The sequence below is a fragment of the Phragmites australis genome, chromosome 7 (genome assembly GCF_958298935.1).
Source record: "Phragmites australis chromosome 7, lpPhrAust1.1, whole genome shotgun sequence".
NCBI classification, from domain to species: domain Eukaryota; kingdom Viridiplantae; phylum Streptophyta; class Magnoliopsida; order Poales; family Poaceae; genus Phragmites; species Phragmites australis.
In genome coordinates, this window is record NC_084927.1 from 14,590,020 (window position 1) to 14,606,071 (window position 16,052).

General features: G+C 41.5%; 1 protein-coding gene across 6 annotated transcripts; it reads right to left on the reverse strand.

Moving 5' to 3' along the window:
• Positions 1 to 1,343: 1,343 nt before the first annotated feature.
• LOC133924002 (wall-associated receptor kinase 1-like) lies at positions 1,344 to 13,602 on the reverse strand. 6 transcript variants are annotated; one of them, XM_062369351.1, is made up of 6 exons: positions 11,647 to 11,946; positions 11,361 to 11,557; positions 5,193 to 5,777; positions 3,455 to 3,928; positions 2,993 to 3,148; positions 1,344 to 2,915 (listed from the first exon to the last, which is right to left on the reverse strand). In XM_062369351.1, exons 3-6 carry the CDS (start codon positions 5,680 to 5,682, stop codon positions 1,657 to 1,659), a joined length of 2,379 nt encoding a protein of 792 aa, XP_062225335.1. In that variant the 5' UTR covers positions 5,683 to 5,777; positions 11,361 to 11,557; positions 11,647 to 11,946; the 3' UTR covers positions 1,344 to 1,656. The 6 variants fall into 6 exon arrangements, with proteins under 6 accessions (XP_062225335.1, XP_062225334.1, XP_062225330.1 ...); XM_062369350.1 differs by having other exon boundaries at positions 11,361 to 11,567; XM_062369346.1 differs by lacking the exons at positions 11,361 to 11,557; positions 11,647 to 11,946 and adding an exon at positions 13,140 to 13,602.
• Between the last annotated feature and the right edge of the window lie 2,450 nt (positions 13,603 to 16,052).

Genomic DNA, 16,052 nt, shown 5'->3' on the forward strand with positions numbered 1-16,052 from the left:
GTGATGTCATGTGATACAACATTTTGAGATGCAGTATGCGGCGTTCTGAATGAAAACCTGTTCAATTGGCAACCAATTATAATTTAACTACGGTCTCTTCATCCACCAAAACAATGAATGCCAATTTCTATTCTAGAAGATCAAATTGCTAGTTGGTTGTTTTCAGGTCCAATTGTTTTTGTTGTTCAATCTTATGTATCTGACACAGAGAAAAATAAATTCAGCTGGAGCATGATATGTGTGATTCCTTCTTGTTATGGGTTTGGCAACCCATGGGCCCATTGGGCCAACCCAACCCAGAAGCAGCAGCCGCAAGGGCTAGGGCTGCCGCCGCCACCAGGGAGGTTGCGCCCAGCCTAGGGATGCAGCTGCACCCTCCCTCCTCTCCACGCCGGAGTCACCGGCAAATTCACAATAAATAAGGAAATTTGGAGATAAAGTTATTAAGCAGTTTTTAATAGATCAAGGGAGTTTAAATTTGTAATAGGAAAGGAATGAAGCGTATCTATAAGCTTTCATCTTTAGGTTTTTAAACGTCAAGTTGTATGAGTCTTTCTATAAAAAGAGAGGTGTACCCCATGGAATTAAATCACAAAAGAGATTTCTCCTCTCCTCTCTCTCTTTGTGCGCCACCGCCCCATCTCCCTGTACTAACCGACACCACCACCTCCCTCCCCCCGGCCGGCAGCCAACACGGGTTGCCACCACCTCGCCCCATCACCCTCCACAACGAGCGCACCATCCCTCCATCCAACCAGCCCCATAACACTCCATCTACTTGACAAAATCTCCATTAGAATTTAGAACCCTTAGTCGCATGGTCCAGCAGCCTATCATATGTTTTTTTAGTCAGAAGAATGGCTAAAAATGAATATAGCTCTGTCTTTTCAGCTATAAATGCACGTAGATTTTCATATGTCTTCTTTCTTCAGTTAACAGAATGATAAAAAAAGCATGTAGTTCAGTTTGTTTTTGCGGTTAGACACTTAGTAGTTATTTCCATGCAGTTCCCACCGCAACGCGGGGCATTTTCACCTAGTTTTTCATATTTTCCAGTACGTAGTTTGGTTCTTGTCGGCTTCGTTTCTCTGTGTGCTTCTTCTCAATTGTATTATGCATAGATCCTCTCGCAGTTCTCGTAAGATAAAAAGCGTCCATATTCAACTATTATGCATACCTGTAAAAGCTTAAAAATTCATGCAAATTATTTTGGATAGCTCACAAGGGGGAAATTTATGAAAGATTATGAAAAACATGGCAACCTGTAGAATAGAGCTTTTAGCGCATCTGCTTGCCTGTTAAACATTATACTACTACAAATAATTGTACAGCGACTTGATGCGTGGACCCATACATCAAAGTTTTTCGATTGGCAAAGCAACACAAGCATTCATCGGCTTTTGATTTATTACAGATAGCATTCAGTAGCATTTCCTAACCAGTTTAGTTACTCAATGAACACCTAAGTAGATACATAGCGCAATTTAACAGTTGAGCCAAGAAGTATGTAACTGCTATAAAAGGATAGGCTTGCCATGAATGCTTGTACCACATTGCAACAACTTTTTCAAGTTCATTATCAAGGAGCAAGTGCATCACCAGTAAAATATGAGAAATCAAGGCAAATTACCTCCACTGCACAGTTGATGGACAAATTTAGCGTGGTAGCTCGGCAGATGACATGAACTCTCGCTCCAGGCTGTAGCACCTTCGGCTATGTTGGGCCGCCAAATTAGCTCTGCTTCGCATGTTCACAGGCAGCAGTTGCCAACTGGCTTCAGCGCCTTCAGCTCTTGTACGTTCGATCTCCTGTATCTCTTGGTCGTTTTCTGGAGCGACGTGGCAAAAATCTGACCTTTCTATTTGCAGGAACTGCAATGCCATCTCAACTTGCTTCATGGTAGGTCTTTCCTCTCCACGGAGTCTCAAGCACGTCTCCGCAAGGGAGGCAATCTTGTTTATCTCTTCCTCAGTTGCTTCTTCACGAACTTGAGCATCAACTATCTCTCTAATTGGCCTCGCTTTCATCTCCAAAAGGAAGAAATTGGACAGATTCTGCTTAGAGCCTGACTCGGTTGTAAAAACAGGCTCCCTTCTGAGAAGTAGCTCCACAAGTACTACACCAAAACTATATACATCACTTTTCTCGTTTAGCTTCCTAGTTTGGTAATACTCTGGATCCAAGTATCCAAAAGTGCCTTGTACATTTGTTACAACATGAGTCTGATCGATTGGGACCAATCTTGAAGCACCAAAGTCTGAAACTTTGGCAGTGTATTTTGCATCTAGGAGTATGTTAGATGACTTCACATCACGATGGAAGACTGATATTGAAGCTGCCGAATGGAGATAAGAGAGAGCTCCAGCAGCTTCCATTGCAATTCTTAAGTAGTCATCCCAAGACAAGGAGAAACTACTACTGCAACCTGAATGGAGAATGTCAAATAGTGAACCATTAGGGACAAAGTCATACACCAATAGTGGTACCTCAGTTTCAAGGCAGCATCCGAAAAGCTTTACGATATTTCGGTGGTTTATCTGTGAAAGGACGGCAACCTCATTGATGAATTGTTTGATCTCCTTTTGCTGAATGACCATAGACCTTTTTATGGCCACCACACGCTGGTCAGATAAAATGCCTTTGTATACCGTGCCATGCCCTCCACGACCAAGGATACGTGTATGGTCAAAGTTGTTTGTTGCCTTTTCTAGCTCTTGCAAAGTGAAGATCTTCATGTTGTCACTTGCATGCTCATCTAAAGCTATGAGTTGTTCTAGGACAAGACCATGGTTCTTCCGGAAATACTTCCTTCGTACTTGCTTTTGGATGCCCGTTCTCCATCTATGGACGAGGAATGTTGCACTTAAGCAAATAAGTAAAATGCCAAAGCCAACACTAAGCCCGATGACAATACCTACAATGAATGGTTGTCATCCTCAATCTTTCTTTTTTTGTCTAGTTTCTTGTGAAGTCTTAGTGCACTGAACTTACCTTCCATAAGAGTGTGCTTTCGCAGCAATGTGCACTGCATTGTTCTTGTACTATACCCTGTTCCCTTAGGACACTCGATGCAATTGTGTCCTCCTATAATATTATGGCATACTTTTTCTCCACAAATGCTCGGCGTTGTGTTGCACTCATTGATATCTGCATCCAAACCTTAGCAAGATGAGAGCTAAATTTGAAAATGCATCTGATATTTAAGATACGTTGGTGACTGAATAATACAATAATACGTTATTTCTATTTATTACTATTGTATGTGATTAGAACACAGACAAGTGAGCATGGAGACTTCATCTTTGCTCAAGGAGATATCGATACTCCAACATTATCTCATAAGAAACAAAAAAAAAAACAGATTTATTAATCTATGTAAACATGAAGTGTACTTTGCCAAGGTGGTTCCATGCTCCTGCGCATATCTGTGTGTTGCGGGCGAAGGGGTGTTACCTTGACAGCCATTTCGAATGTATGGATTTCCTTCAAATCCAGATGCGCATTTGCATCGATAACCAACAAAGCCACTTTCCGACAAGACGCTCAGGCAGATGCTGTGGATGCTAACACAAGCATACCCAGAACTGTTTTTCTGCGCCTCTTGGCATGTCTGCCGAGCGACAGCCCACTGCAAAGAGTCCGAGTCCTCGATGCCAACATAGAGCACGGGCCCATCGGAGCCCTCCATCTCATCTATGTCTTGGTCATTCCTCATGGTGTCCACAACGCCCACGAGCCCCTCGTTGATATTGATGTACGCCACACGGCTGGTGCCATACCCCTGGAGGATGGAGTTAGCTGCATTCGTGCAGTTGAGCCGGAATTGCTTCCTTGCGGAACACCCGTCTTGCAGGCCAAACGGGAATGGAACGCTGATGTTCCCACACCTCCGGGTGCAGTTTGGATTTTGCTGCACTGGGTTGTATGCTGATTCCAGATGAAATTGAGAGGTTTGTTAGTAGGCAACAGTAATTGCTGATTTTTTAAAAACAAACACGGTGAGCTAGAGCTCGAGCTGAGCGTGAATTAAAAAGAAGATAGAATTGACCTAGTTTTTAGGGAAAATCGGGCCCGAAATCTTTAACAGATGCACGGTTTCAGAGAGAAAAACCGGCACTAAAACCCCATGATGATAATACGATCTCAGCAAAAGGTGAATCCCCTCGCCGCCGCCTTGAACCACGCCGAAAGGTGAGGGATGGAGGGGAAGGAGGGAGAGGGAAGGAGGAGAACACAACGGACGCTGTTTGGCACCGCCGCCGCCATTGCTGTCATCGCCGGCTGGTAGTGATGGCAGCTGCCGCACGAGGCGGTGCGTCACCCCCTGTCACCTCTTAGGAGAGCGATGCGGGGTCAGTTTGAAATATGTTCAATAATCAATTCGTGCGTAACCTTACAAGTTTATGTTTACTGATTGCTTGCAAGTTTATGTTTGCTTAAAAAGTTAACGTGAGCCATTCGACTAAGTTATGTAGAATTGTATATATAGCTCAAACTTGCTGCTACCATCTAAAAAAGACTACATATTTCATTAACTACAGAATTTCACAGCTGTCTTTCTTATTGTTTCTGTATTAAGTTCTACACATTTTCTGACATTACAACCCAATATCCTTTATTTAAATATGTGCAGTCCCTTAGGCTGATTTTAAGTTTGTATCCCAATAGTTATTTCTCAAATGCACTTTAGCATTAAAGTAATGGACGTTTTTTCTTGTCTTTATATACAGTTTAAATTATGAAATACTTAGAACTTCAACTTCGCAAACACATCCTCTGAATCAATCATTCTAGTGGAAGCGTGACTGCAACAATTTTAATTAAATCAAAACTCAAATCAATTACTCTATAGATAGTGAAAGGAGACACTACATTAGCCTATATGGTCTACAATGGTCTGTCGAAAAGAGAGGTCATGAATGTATTTTTTTCCCGTGGCTCCTAGACAGTGAAGTTAAGATGCTTATATAATTGCGGAGCAGGGTAAACTGATTTTATTTAAGGTTCAGCGAGCCGATGTTTTGGAATTAAACATGAGAATTATTTGCAATATTTGATTTACTGTGAACGGTAATTGGCAAGACAGGCTGTCCTACTTAAGTTTCAAAATCACAGTAGATCATAAGTGCTGATATTTAGAATTCAGTTTCTAATTTTGTTGCTTCAACGGGACTAGGGGTAACTAAATCACCTTTGTCTCGCGAGCAGCCACCAGGTACATATGGATTGCCTTGATACCCCGTACTGCATAAGCAGAAGTAACCTTGACAAGATGACCAATAACTGTCGAAGCACCTGCTGTGGTTGCTGACACAGGCATAACTGGTCCTGTTAACCCTTGCACTGGCACAGGACTGGCGATCCACAATACTCCAGTATAGCATAACCTGAGATGCAGTTACAGTGATCCTGTTCCACAAGGAGCTCTGGTTAGGGTGCTTGGATCCATCACCTCGGAGCTTGGCACCCCTGTGAAGGATGAACAGGAGCTGCGAGGTGCCAGCAACACTGTCGACGGTGACGGAGCAGCATCCAGTGCCGTTGCACTGCTGCCTGGCGACGGCCTCCGTGATCTCCTCGTCGGGATGGCAGGTGACCGTGCAGAGTATCGAGGGTAGCTTGTTCTGGCACTCCTTGTACACGTCGAAGTTGCAGCCCGTGATGTTTAGAACGGCGTACATGAGAGTGAAAGATCTCCCCAGAGATTCCCACGACGCGTTGTGAACGCCGACAACTGGTGTCACAGGGATAGACTTGGAAGCGGAGACAAAGAACCCTGTAATCCATCACAAAAAAAAGAGAGCGAGCTTTTAGTTTTTAAATGAAGGATATCATCGAATTCGACAACATGTGAACTTTATCATAAAAAGAGCAAAACAAAAACAAGAACTACACAATCTGCAAATGCCTATATGGTGCAGTTTCATAGCTAATCTGGACTAAAATATTCGAACAAACGAATCAGATAAAACAAAATTATGCTACAAAGAGTAAGAAAATTCCAAATATGTTTTGGCTGGAAAATTTCGTTAACCTTGTCAGCCTTTTCCACTGATTGTCCATTCTTGTATTTCGCGTTCGGATGACAGGTTTTTGAACTAGACACAAAAATTTCCAACGAAACACACCCAATCCAAACAAGCCATTGGCATTCATTACCTTACTCTCATTTCTCCCCTCTTCACAATGTGGCCAGCACGCTTCTAGGCCTCAATCGGATCTCCGGATGAGCAGTAAGAGGTACGGGTTGAAAAGAATTAGGCGAATGGGTTAATTAGAAGACAAGGTGCCATGGTCGAGGTTTCACTTACCGAATGTGCTTCGGTTACAGAGCCCATCTGGTAACCGAAAATGCGCGGTTATCATGATAACTGCTCGAAATTCGACTGAAATTCATACAAAATTCATTTGCTAAAATTTAAAATTTAGATAAAAAAAAATCAGATTCTCCATTCGGGACTGGTTACTGAGCGATTTTCTCACTTTATCGAGCGGTTTTCTTGAATTTTCCGCATTGTCGGTAACCGTTCGGTTTTCTCGATTTATGGAGCGGTTTTCTCGATTTTCAGTGAAGTTCAACAAAAAATCTAAAAATTGGCTCAATCTTGTAAAATCAATAACTAATTCATCTGAGCTTAAAATCAAGTGAAACAAATTTTATTGGTTTTCTTGTAACATGATCTACGTGATAAAAGTATTTATACTTATAAAAAATTTGAATTTTTTTTTTGTGAGAAAATGTATTTGTTAAACCAAATTAAATGCATAGTTTACTCTTTGCTAATCCAAAAATCATGAAACTAAATTTTTTTATTCTTAATACATGATCCTATATCTTTTAAAAATACATGAACTCATGAATTAGTTATTGTAACATGCAGGATTGTGTAAATATGTTGTGACTAGATTAATTCATAACTGACCCATCACACCTCTAAAATTAGTAAAACCACTTTTATTAGTTTAGTTATACTATGATTTATGTAATAAAAATAATGGTACACATGAAAAAGTTATTTACAGTGCTGTTTCTTAAAAAATTCACTTTATGCTTGTGAACTTTGTAAAAATTATGGAGAAATTAATAAAACTCTAAATGAAGTGAAATCAATTTTAAAGATCCTCTTAAGATATGTTCTACACAAGAAAAATATGTTTTTGCATGCTAAGGTTTTCTTTAACATGAGTTAATAACTGAGCCGCACGTTTCAACCTTTTTTCACTTTTTTCAAACTTCCTCCCTATAGAATATGATGCAAATGATATTATTTTTGAAATTTTTTTCACAGAAGGTCTTAGAATTGTCTCTAGTTTTGTTTAGGAATTTCTTGAATTTTTTGAATTCAAATTTAGTTACCGTTCGGTTTCTGAAACCGAACCGGAGCAGTAAGCTCGGTAACCACGAATTTCGATCGGTTACCATCGATAAATTAAACCTTGGCCATGGTAGGAGAGAGATGAAGCTCCTCACCTGGGCCGTATGTGCCTCCACGCCTCGTGCGCGGTGGTTTTGGGAGTGGTCATCCCAGTTGCGAGAATGGAGGAGGGGACGGGAGATGCCCTCGACTCGAGTTGTGACCGCTGTTGTGGTCATCACCAACCCCCAAGCCACAGTCGATCGAATCCGGCCAGATCCCAAAATATAGCTACACCTTCCACCCCCGTTGTTTCATTGTCCCAAAAATAATTAAGTTTTTCATTCTTTGGAGAGAATTCCCCACACACCATCGAATAATAGCGAAATTTTTATCTACCATCGAAAAATTCATGTTCCCTTTGTAACCACTAATTAAGTTTTTCATTCTTTTATTTGTCATTTCCATCCAATGGCCATGAAATATCTGTCAAGTGAGACTCCAAAAGACATTGGTGCCCTCATCTCCTCTTTATGACCCTAGAGCCACTTGTCATCCCTCTCATTTATCCCCTCCTCGAGTTCATCTTTCACAAGTGAAATTATAGTAGAAAAAAATTAGAAGCACACAAGTACACAACACCATAATTTCAAGCCTAGATGGATTTCCATGCGAGCACTTGGAAGATGAATTGTTGTGATGTGCTGCAGATCGTGGTGGGAAGGACTCTGTACATCAACTTCACCATGGGCTTGTTCCAAAACCCCAAGTCGGGTCCTACCTTGGGGAAGAAGGAGCACAACAACTTGGCGAGGGTGGGCATGAGGAAATTGATCGTGCTCTTGAACAACAGCAAGGCTGGCGACCATCCGCTACTGCCCCTACCCGAAAAGGCAGTCAAGATCATCGTCACATCACCGATGGCACCGCTATCCTGGACGTCATGACGGCAGCGGTGGACCCGTTGACGACGGTGGTGTTCAGGAACCTCGACGCGGATTTCGTCAAGAACAGTGGTTTCTTCGACGCCAACATTCCTGATCATCCTTGAAATGCCCTTTTTCTGCGTGGCTAGATCCGCGGGTGGCGGAAAGCCATGGCTAGATTGAAGGAGTAGGAGGGGTGGCGACGATGGGAGAGGAGCACAGATCTAGGGCTAAGCAATGCGGCAGTCATCTCTCACTGTTGAGCTCCGTTAAGGGTCCGCATTGAGACACCCCGTCGCTATCAAGCATGAGCCATCGCCCTCACCATATAAGGTCTGGTTTTGCATTGGACAGTGGGCATGTTGGTAGAGGAGGCTAAGGAGGAGATAGGAGCCAACAACAGGAGTGGAAGCATCATAGGAAGGAGGTGGCTAGAGGAGAGAAAGATGGAGAGGGAGATGGATCCACCTATAGACAGGGTACTAAGGTCATTTTTGCAAAAAGCTAGCATCTAACGACAACTTTAACTCTAGGAGTTGATGTGTGTGGCCTAGAAGGAAGTGAAAAATTGAACCGATGGGATGCAAAGGAACACAAGTTTTTTAATGGTTGATAAGGAATGTTGCTATTATTTAATGGCACGTAGGGAATTCTCTTAATACCTTACCTCATCGGTAACCAAGGTTTCCTTAACTGGATTGACCAATAATTTTAGAGCACATTATGTCCTTATTTTTTTTTTATCTTTAGTTCCTTTATGTATAATCTATAATAATAATATCTATATACTTTATCTCATTAGGCACCAACAGGATCTAGATCCGACGCGCTGATTGGAAGCCCCAAGTTCGAGGGGATCCGGATGGGATGTACGCCCCCTTCGAGTCCTACCACAACGGTGACAGCTCTAGTGTTGGTGGGGGCCATGACTCCTCCTGCCACCGCCATCGCAGCCGCTAGGAGTAGTCCAATGATGACTTAGTCACCAGAAATTTTGGCAGCAAGGGTGGGCCCGGAGCCAGGGGACGGAAGTGCAGAACGCGGTGGGGCAAAGAGGAGCCCCACCCGACCATCGCACTCCCGGATTTCTTGAAGGACTTCGCCACCAGTATGGACCTTGAGGTGTATGCCCTCAACACACGGCTCCTCAACGACTGCCCCGAGGGAGCGAGCTCCCCGTCGCTTGAGCCCATCTACGATAACCTCGTTATCCACATCAACACCCGCAAGTACCATGCGAGGGAGCACCTCAACCATGAGCGGCAGGAGATCTATTTCTTCTCAAGCCATCGTCAATGACGGTCGCCAATGACCTTGACTTCCTCAGTCCTTGCCTTGAGCTCGAGCTACTTGACTGAGCGTTTGTGATGGCGGGTGACAACAACGAGCAGATTCAGCTACACGAGGCGGTGAGCTATGAAGAGGAGCCAGGATGGACGACAGAAGAGACGGGAATAGGAACACCTGGCAGAGGAGGTCGTGAAGGTTGAGGATGCTACCTGGTCAACAACACCACGTTGCCTGCCGGTAAGCTCTGTCGTCTCCTCTCTCTCTATCTACACGCCAATAGCATACCATTTACGTGTTCTAATATCGTTTGCACTCCGACTCTTACTACAATTGATGGTTAGAGAACAAGAACCAGCTACGTTGTATAATCAGTCGATATGAAAAACAACAAATTGATACACTTTTCTATTGTCCATACTCCAAAAGTTAAGCCCCTTGACATGCTCCACAATAAAGACTCCATAGATCAGCAATAGATCAGCGATATAGTAATAGACAATGGCGCACGAAAGGTAATAAATAAGGAGCTTGTTTTAATTTAATAGTCTGATGCTAAAGACCCGTCGGCTAAGAAACTGGGCTCCTACCTTGTGCAATCGTAGCTCCAGGTAATAAATAAGGAGCTTGATGATGCAGAGTCCTGAAGACTATGCTTCTACTATATATTACGATGTGATAGATGAACTGCTTTTATTTTTTCAGATATACATTTTGCTCATAGGCCTATAAACTTTGCTCAGATTGATGAATCGACGGCATGTGCTTAGATCTACAAGCATGCATTTTGTCTTACCCATGTCGTGCTAGACTGAGAGAAGTGATATCTCTGCTTTGTTGCTGATGGGGATGCTCAGGATTGGTTTTCCAAATATATTTGCATTAATTTGTTGTCGATGCTACTAGATTGGAGCTGAGTGATGAAAATCCTGCTCCTTAAGTCCTCATATAACATTTATTCCAGTCAGATAACTTGTTGGAAAAACATAATGAGGGCGGAATCACCTATTGTAACTACTGATTTACAAATTGATGATTATTTAATTTTGTATGTAGGAATGTGCAGTGTTGCTAATCACCACTGAACCAAAAGGTTGTGTTCATTCTTGAATGCATCCTGAAGAATGCACTGGGTCATATAGATCAATCTTTGATCATTTATTTATAAGGATAGATTGGTCATTGACTCTACGCAAAGAAAGGAGTGGAAAACTTATGATAATTATATGAATTATAGGATATGGTTTGCAAACACTATAGAACCACCCATGTCCCAGTTGGCCCACTCCTATCACGGGCTGAATTGATCATGGTAGCTCAACACCCTCGGCACACAACAACGGACCGAAATACGTAGCGCGGCAATGATGCACCCTCTTTCTAATCTCTTTTTCGGGTCGGCATCGAAACAAACATAATCATCCGTCTTTCTTGCCACCCAAAAGTACTTCACACATTGCTGAGTGACCTATCCTCTTCTTCCCGTCGCCTTGTATTGTGTAAGCTCATAACTAAGCAGGCATCTGACCAACCTAGTTTTTCATGCGTAGCATCCAAATGTTGGATGTAAGTAATTTTTGGAGTTTTTAGAGAATGCTATGGTTTCTAGAAGAAAAAACTGTGGTATTGAAAACTTTAAGGTGTTTGGATACATTAAAACTATAGTTTTATATACCATATTATGGAAAAAAACCATGGTATCTTTGGAGTTTAAAAAAATCCACTCACCACATCTTTTTGTAACTGTACAATCTATATATATAATAGAGTACAAAGTGCAGGGAAGCCAACCTTGCTACTGGAAATGATGCTTGCTTGCTCTACTCCTAGAGGCTCAACCCAAAGAGCAGAACTCCTTGAGAAGGGTTTGAAAGCGGTGGATGGTCTCTTGACCTGCAGTACAGATGGCGAACCAAGTCGCCACGGACAACGGTGGCAGAGACATTTTGCGGCCTCGTTCTGCACTCTGGCGCTAGAGGCTGACGGTTCTGTAATAAGCTTCACTGGCCTCAAGAAGAAAACACCTATGCGATACGGTACCAACAAACCAGAATTGCAATAAAAAAATGTGTTCTACCCAGACTTGGTTACTGAGTCGCGTAGGTGCACTATGAAGGGCTTGTCCAGTGAGTAGATGCTTCCCGGTGATTGTTGCAGCAACGATCTGGGCAAGATTGCGTCAGTGAAAGGCAATCAGTCTAGGTTGGAGGTGGATTACAACGTGTGGATTTTTGTTTCCATCCAGGATGGTTGCAGTGGAGCTGTTGGGGAGAAAATGGGGAACAGCGGACTAGTCACTAGAGCACAGGAGCTGGAAGGCTCCCCATGGAATCCACCAGAGGTAGAGGCAAATCCGGCTAACTGGCGCGTGTGAGTAACTTTATTCGGTTTTCTAAATCACTAATGGCTAGTTGGCCTAACATATGCTTTTTAAAATATTTGATAATATAGAATATTGTAGTTTTGCCAAACACATCTTGATAAAACTGTAAAATATTGTAGTAATCACAAACTATGGTAGTTAATGCCACGTTCTTGAAAGACTGGTTTTTTTTTAATATAGTGGTATTAAAATATGGTAACATTAAAACATGTCCTAAATGTTTTGACATAGTGAATTCCTATATGATTCACTACCACAAAAGGGCCAATCAAAATCGGTTATTTGAAAACCAACACTGGGCCTTTGCCAAACCCCAAACGCATCCCGGTATTTCTCGAAACTGTAAAATATTATAGTAATCACAAACTATGGTATTTAATGCCACGTTCTTAAAAGACTCTGGTTTTCGAATATTGTGGTTTACAAATATTGTAACCTCTAAACAAACCCTAAATGTTACAATATAGTGAATTCATATATGAACTACCAAAAACCCCAATCAGAATCGGCTCCTTGAAATGGACACTGATGTATCGGCCTGTATTGGAACTAATACGCACGCTAAGTATCAAAATCAGTTCGTAATTGGAACCGATTCTGATGTATCAAGGTTACTAACTTTATTCTGTTTTCCTTTGGGATATGAACACCATGTTCAGTAAGGGTTTTGACCACTGCTTCTAGTTATAAAAAATGTTGGAACTACTAATTGCAAACATAAAAGTATAGAATTACATTTGATGATCACCCTACTAGCATAATTTTTCATGTAACAAGTTCAAATAATTTTGGGGCCTTATTAGGTGAAAATGTGCTAGTTGTAGGAAATGGTGTAAATTCGTTAAAAAAAAGTATAGGTACATATTTTATAAAATTTTCAAGAAAAAAATCTCAGCTATTGGTGAGGAATGTTGATGTAAAATTTCAAGGTCAAACTCAATCAGTTTGCGAGGCAAAAGAAAAAAAAAACATGTGTAATAGTGTCAAAGGTGAACAATAGTATATTTGCATTATTACACCTATAGTTTGTCTTTTTTAGTCTCGGTTTATTTTGTCGTGCGGCAAATTCAAATAATTTTGTATATCTATGAGGCGAATAGCACAATAGCCATTCTCGCGCGATAAGGCTGTAGAAGAGGCATAACGAGATCAAATTAAAGCACACATAGAGGATGGTCCGTACGTACGGTTGTTCGTAGCATCAATGGTGTCGACGACCTCCAGCTGACCGCCCCTGAGGAACAGCCTCGGCGGCTGCGTGGCGTCGTTGCAGATGAGCTCGAAATCGGGGTCCCGGAAGCAGCCGTCGCCAATGCCGAAGGGGTAGTCGAAGGTCCGGTCGCCGCAGGACGTCGGGCAGCGCGCTAGCGCGGCGGCGAGGGTCGACGCGTTGCTGCCTGCCTCTGGGCCTCGCCGGACGCCGGAACCAGCTCGCACCGTCGCAGCAGCACCGGCGGCGGCGGCGAATACGAGCAGGTGCAGAGCGAGAACTGCTATGGTGACGGACATGGTAGCTGATTTTGGTTGGCTGGCGAGAGCTGCGGAGGAGATAGCGAGCAGGGCAGGGGCCGCACGTACGATTAGGAGGACAAGGACAGTGACGACGTGCTTGTCCAATCGGCAAGCTGCGGCCACACCTGCGCTTGTCTTGTGGCCAATTGCAAATGATTTGTTGCAGCAAGTCAGCAACACCTCGCAAACAAAAACTGTCTTCCACCATCCACTTATTTTGATCAAAATTGGGAGCGTCTCTGTCCTGGCAGGTGGGGCCTACCCACAGCACTGATCGAGCAATGTGATGAGCACTGCTTTCTTGCCTTCCATTTACAATTAGTAACTGTACACGTATTATAGACGTGAAATCAGTAAAAGTACAGAATGCAAATAATAAAAGATTAAATATATTTTTAGAATTTATGGAAAGCAAAATTTGAAAGTCTAAGTATGTAAAACAAATAATGTGAGATTAAATGTATTTTTGAAACGAAAAAAGGGGTTCAAATTACATAGTGACCATTTAATCAATTCGGTGGTCATTAGAGATTGTCCGAATCCGCTATAACTGGTGAATTATATAGGAGTGTAGATTTTACACTCAGATAGTGTAGCGTATTGTAGGCGATATGGCCTATTCTCTATTTCTTTATCTTTTTCATGGTGCCGCTTATCTTTTTTATTATAATAATTAATATATCCTTAATTTTAATACTCTGGCTTGTTTTTAAAAATAGGAAGGGCACTAACGCCACAGTATAACATGGTTCACTTTACCAGCCGAAAACCCCGGGTAAACATGGTTTACTGGTTTTTATCAATAGGTACCGGTAAAAAAAATAAACCGAGCAAAAAAAATGGATTAATTTAAAATTTAAAATTTATATACCATTAGAGTCATAGAATATTACACAAATTAACATCTAACACACTAGTAGAGTGCATATCTTATTTTTAAGGTCCTAGATTCAAATTCCTCCCCCTTGATTTTGTTTTTTTCTTAAAATCCTAATTATAACTGACAGGTAGATTGCAAATCTAAATTTCAAACTTAAAACCATCTCTCGTAAAGGTCTCTATATTTAAAAAAGATTGGACCTAGTAAAAAACACTTACCGATAATATTTGAATTTTATTTTAATTTACGGAAAGACTTGTTTCCGACCGTGCGGAGGCTGTCTGAATGGTACGCATGGCATCCGTCGCCGGCACGTTCGTGAGACGCGTCTGGTCCCGCTTGGACATTTCGACGCACGGTTTAAACATTGGGAGGCGTGCCTGAACATTTCATCGTCTCCTTTCTCTCTCTAAGTTTATTAGTGATAAATTTTAAGGTAATCTGTCACTACTATCTTTATTGATGAGTCGTTTCCTCGCCGTCAATAATGGAGGTCATTAGTGATGGGTGTTGACTAAGTCCCAGTTAGGGTCATACATTAGTGACGGATCGTCAATGGACCATTACTAATAGTGTATTAGTAACACGTACTAAGTAGCCGTCACTAATAATGTGGTTTCTTTGATGGTTTCTTACGTAGTGTTAGTTGGTTAAGATCCTGGTGGTGGACCTTGCCCACCTAAGTTCAAGCTCCAGACTTAGCACAAGTGCTCACTTATGTCCTAAAATTAATTATGGTAAAAATAGTATATACACACATGAGTACGTTCAGTGCTCAAAGCAAGTTCCCATGCTACGTGAGACTACACCTCCAATCTAATCTAGAGCTTTGTTAGAAAATATTAACATGAATGTGTATATACTAGCGTGTGGCGTGTGTGCGTGCGTATGCCTAACCTATACTATAAAATAACGTACACAATCAAAGAGATAGTAGATCGAGCACGTACATGACCACTATAATTTTTTAGTTTGTAAACACATTTTGCGTTTTGTTTATACTCTTCTTTCTTATCATCCTTGAGTATGAAAATATATGGCGCCAAACATAGAATTTAACGGAATAAGATTGACATTTGATTTTTTTCCTAATTTTATCATTGATTCATGATACATTTTAAATAAGTCGTTCCTATATTGAGAACTCAAAATCATTTTCCCCAAAACAGTCAAGTTTCATTATTTTATAGTTTAAGATACACAAAGTAATATAGTTTCAGCACTGATTTTGACTTAAAATTCCAAATTCAAATTTTAATTATTGAAATTTAAAAAATGTGGCATTAAAAGAGTTATAGCCAACATATCTATATAAAAAAGATCAGTACGCACTCTTTCTCTAAAGCTTTAAGCCACAGTAAATTCAGTCAAAAGAAATAGTGCAATACGCAGGAGTGACTGGTAATCAACGCTTGTTCTGGTAATAAGTGCATCTTATGAGGGTCCCCAGTAACTGAAACTTCTTTAACCGCTCCCGTAACAAATAGCCACCAAATTCCTCTCTAAATTTTTCAGTAATTCTCTACTGTAACTCACGGTAAGTGGCACATTCCCACTTTCCTACCCAAAAAAAAAAAAACACTTAAAGAGGCACACGATAATAAAAACCTGCAACTTATCCTGTCTAGAAATTTTCAGCATGATGGGTTCTGAAGAATCCCCCAATGCTAATTAATCGGCGCCATGCTGATCAGTAATCACAATGTAA

Excerpts from the sequence above, each read along its gene's own strand:
- LOC133924002 (XM_062369346.1), bottom strand. The coding sequence starts at position 13,461 with ATGTCCGTCACCATAGCAGTTCTCGCTCTGCACCTGCTCGTATTCGCC. Across the intron at positions 5,778-13,139 it reads CATTGATGCTACGAACAACC|GGTTCTTTGTCTCCGCTTCC; the intron begins GTACGTACGGAC and ends GATGGATTACAG. Across the intron at positions 2,916-2,992 it reads AAAGCACACTCTTATGGAAG|GTATTGTCATCGGGCTTAGT; the intron begins GTAAGTTCAGTG and ends CATTCATTGTAG.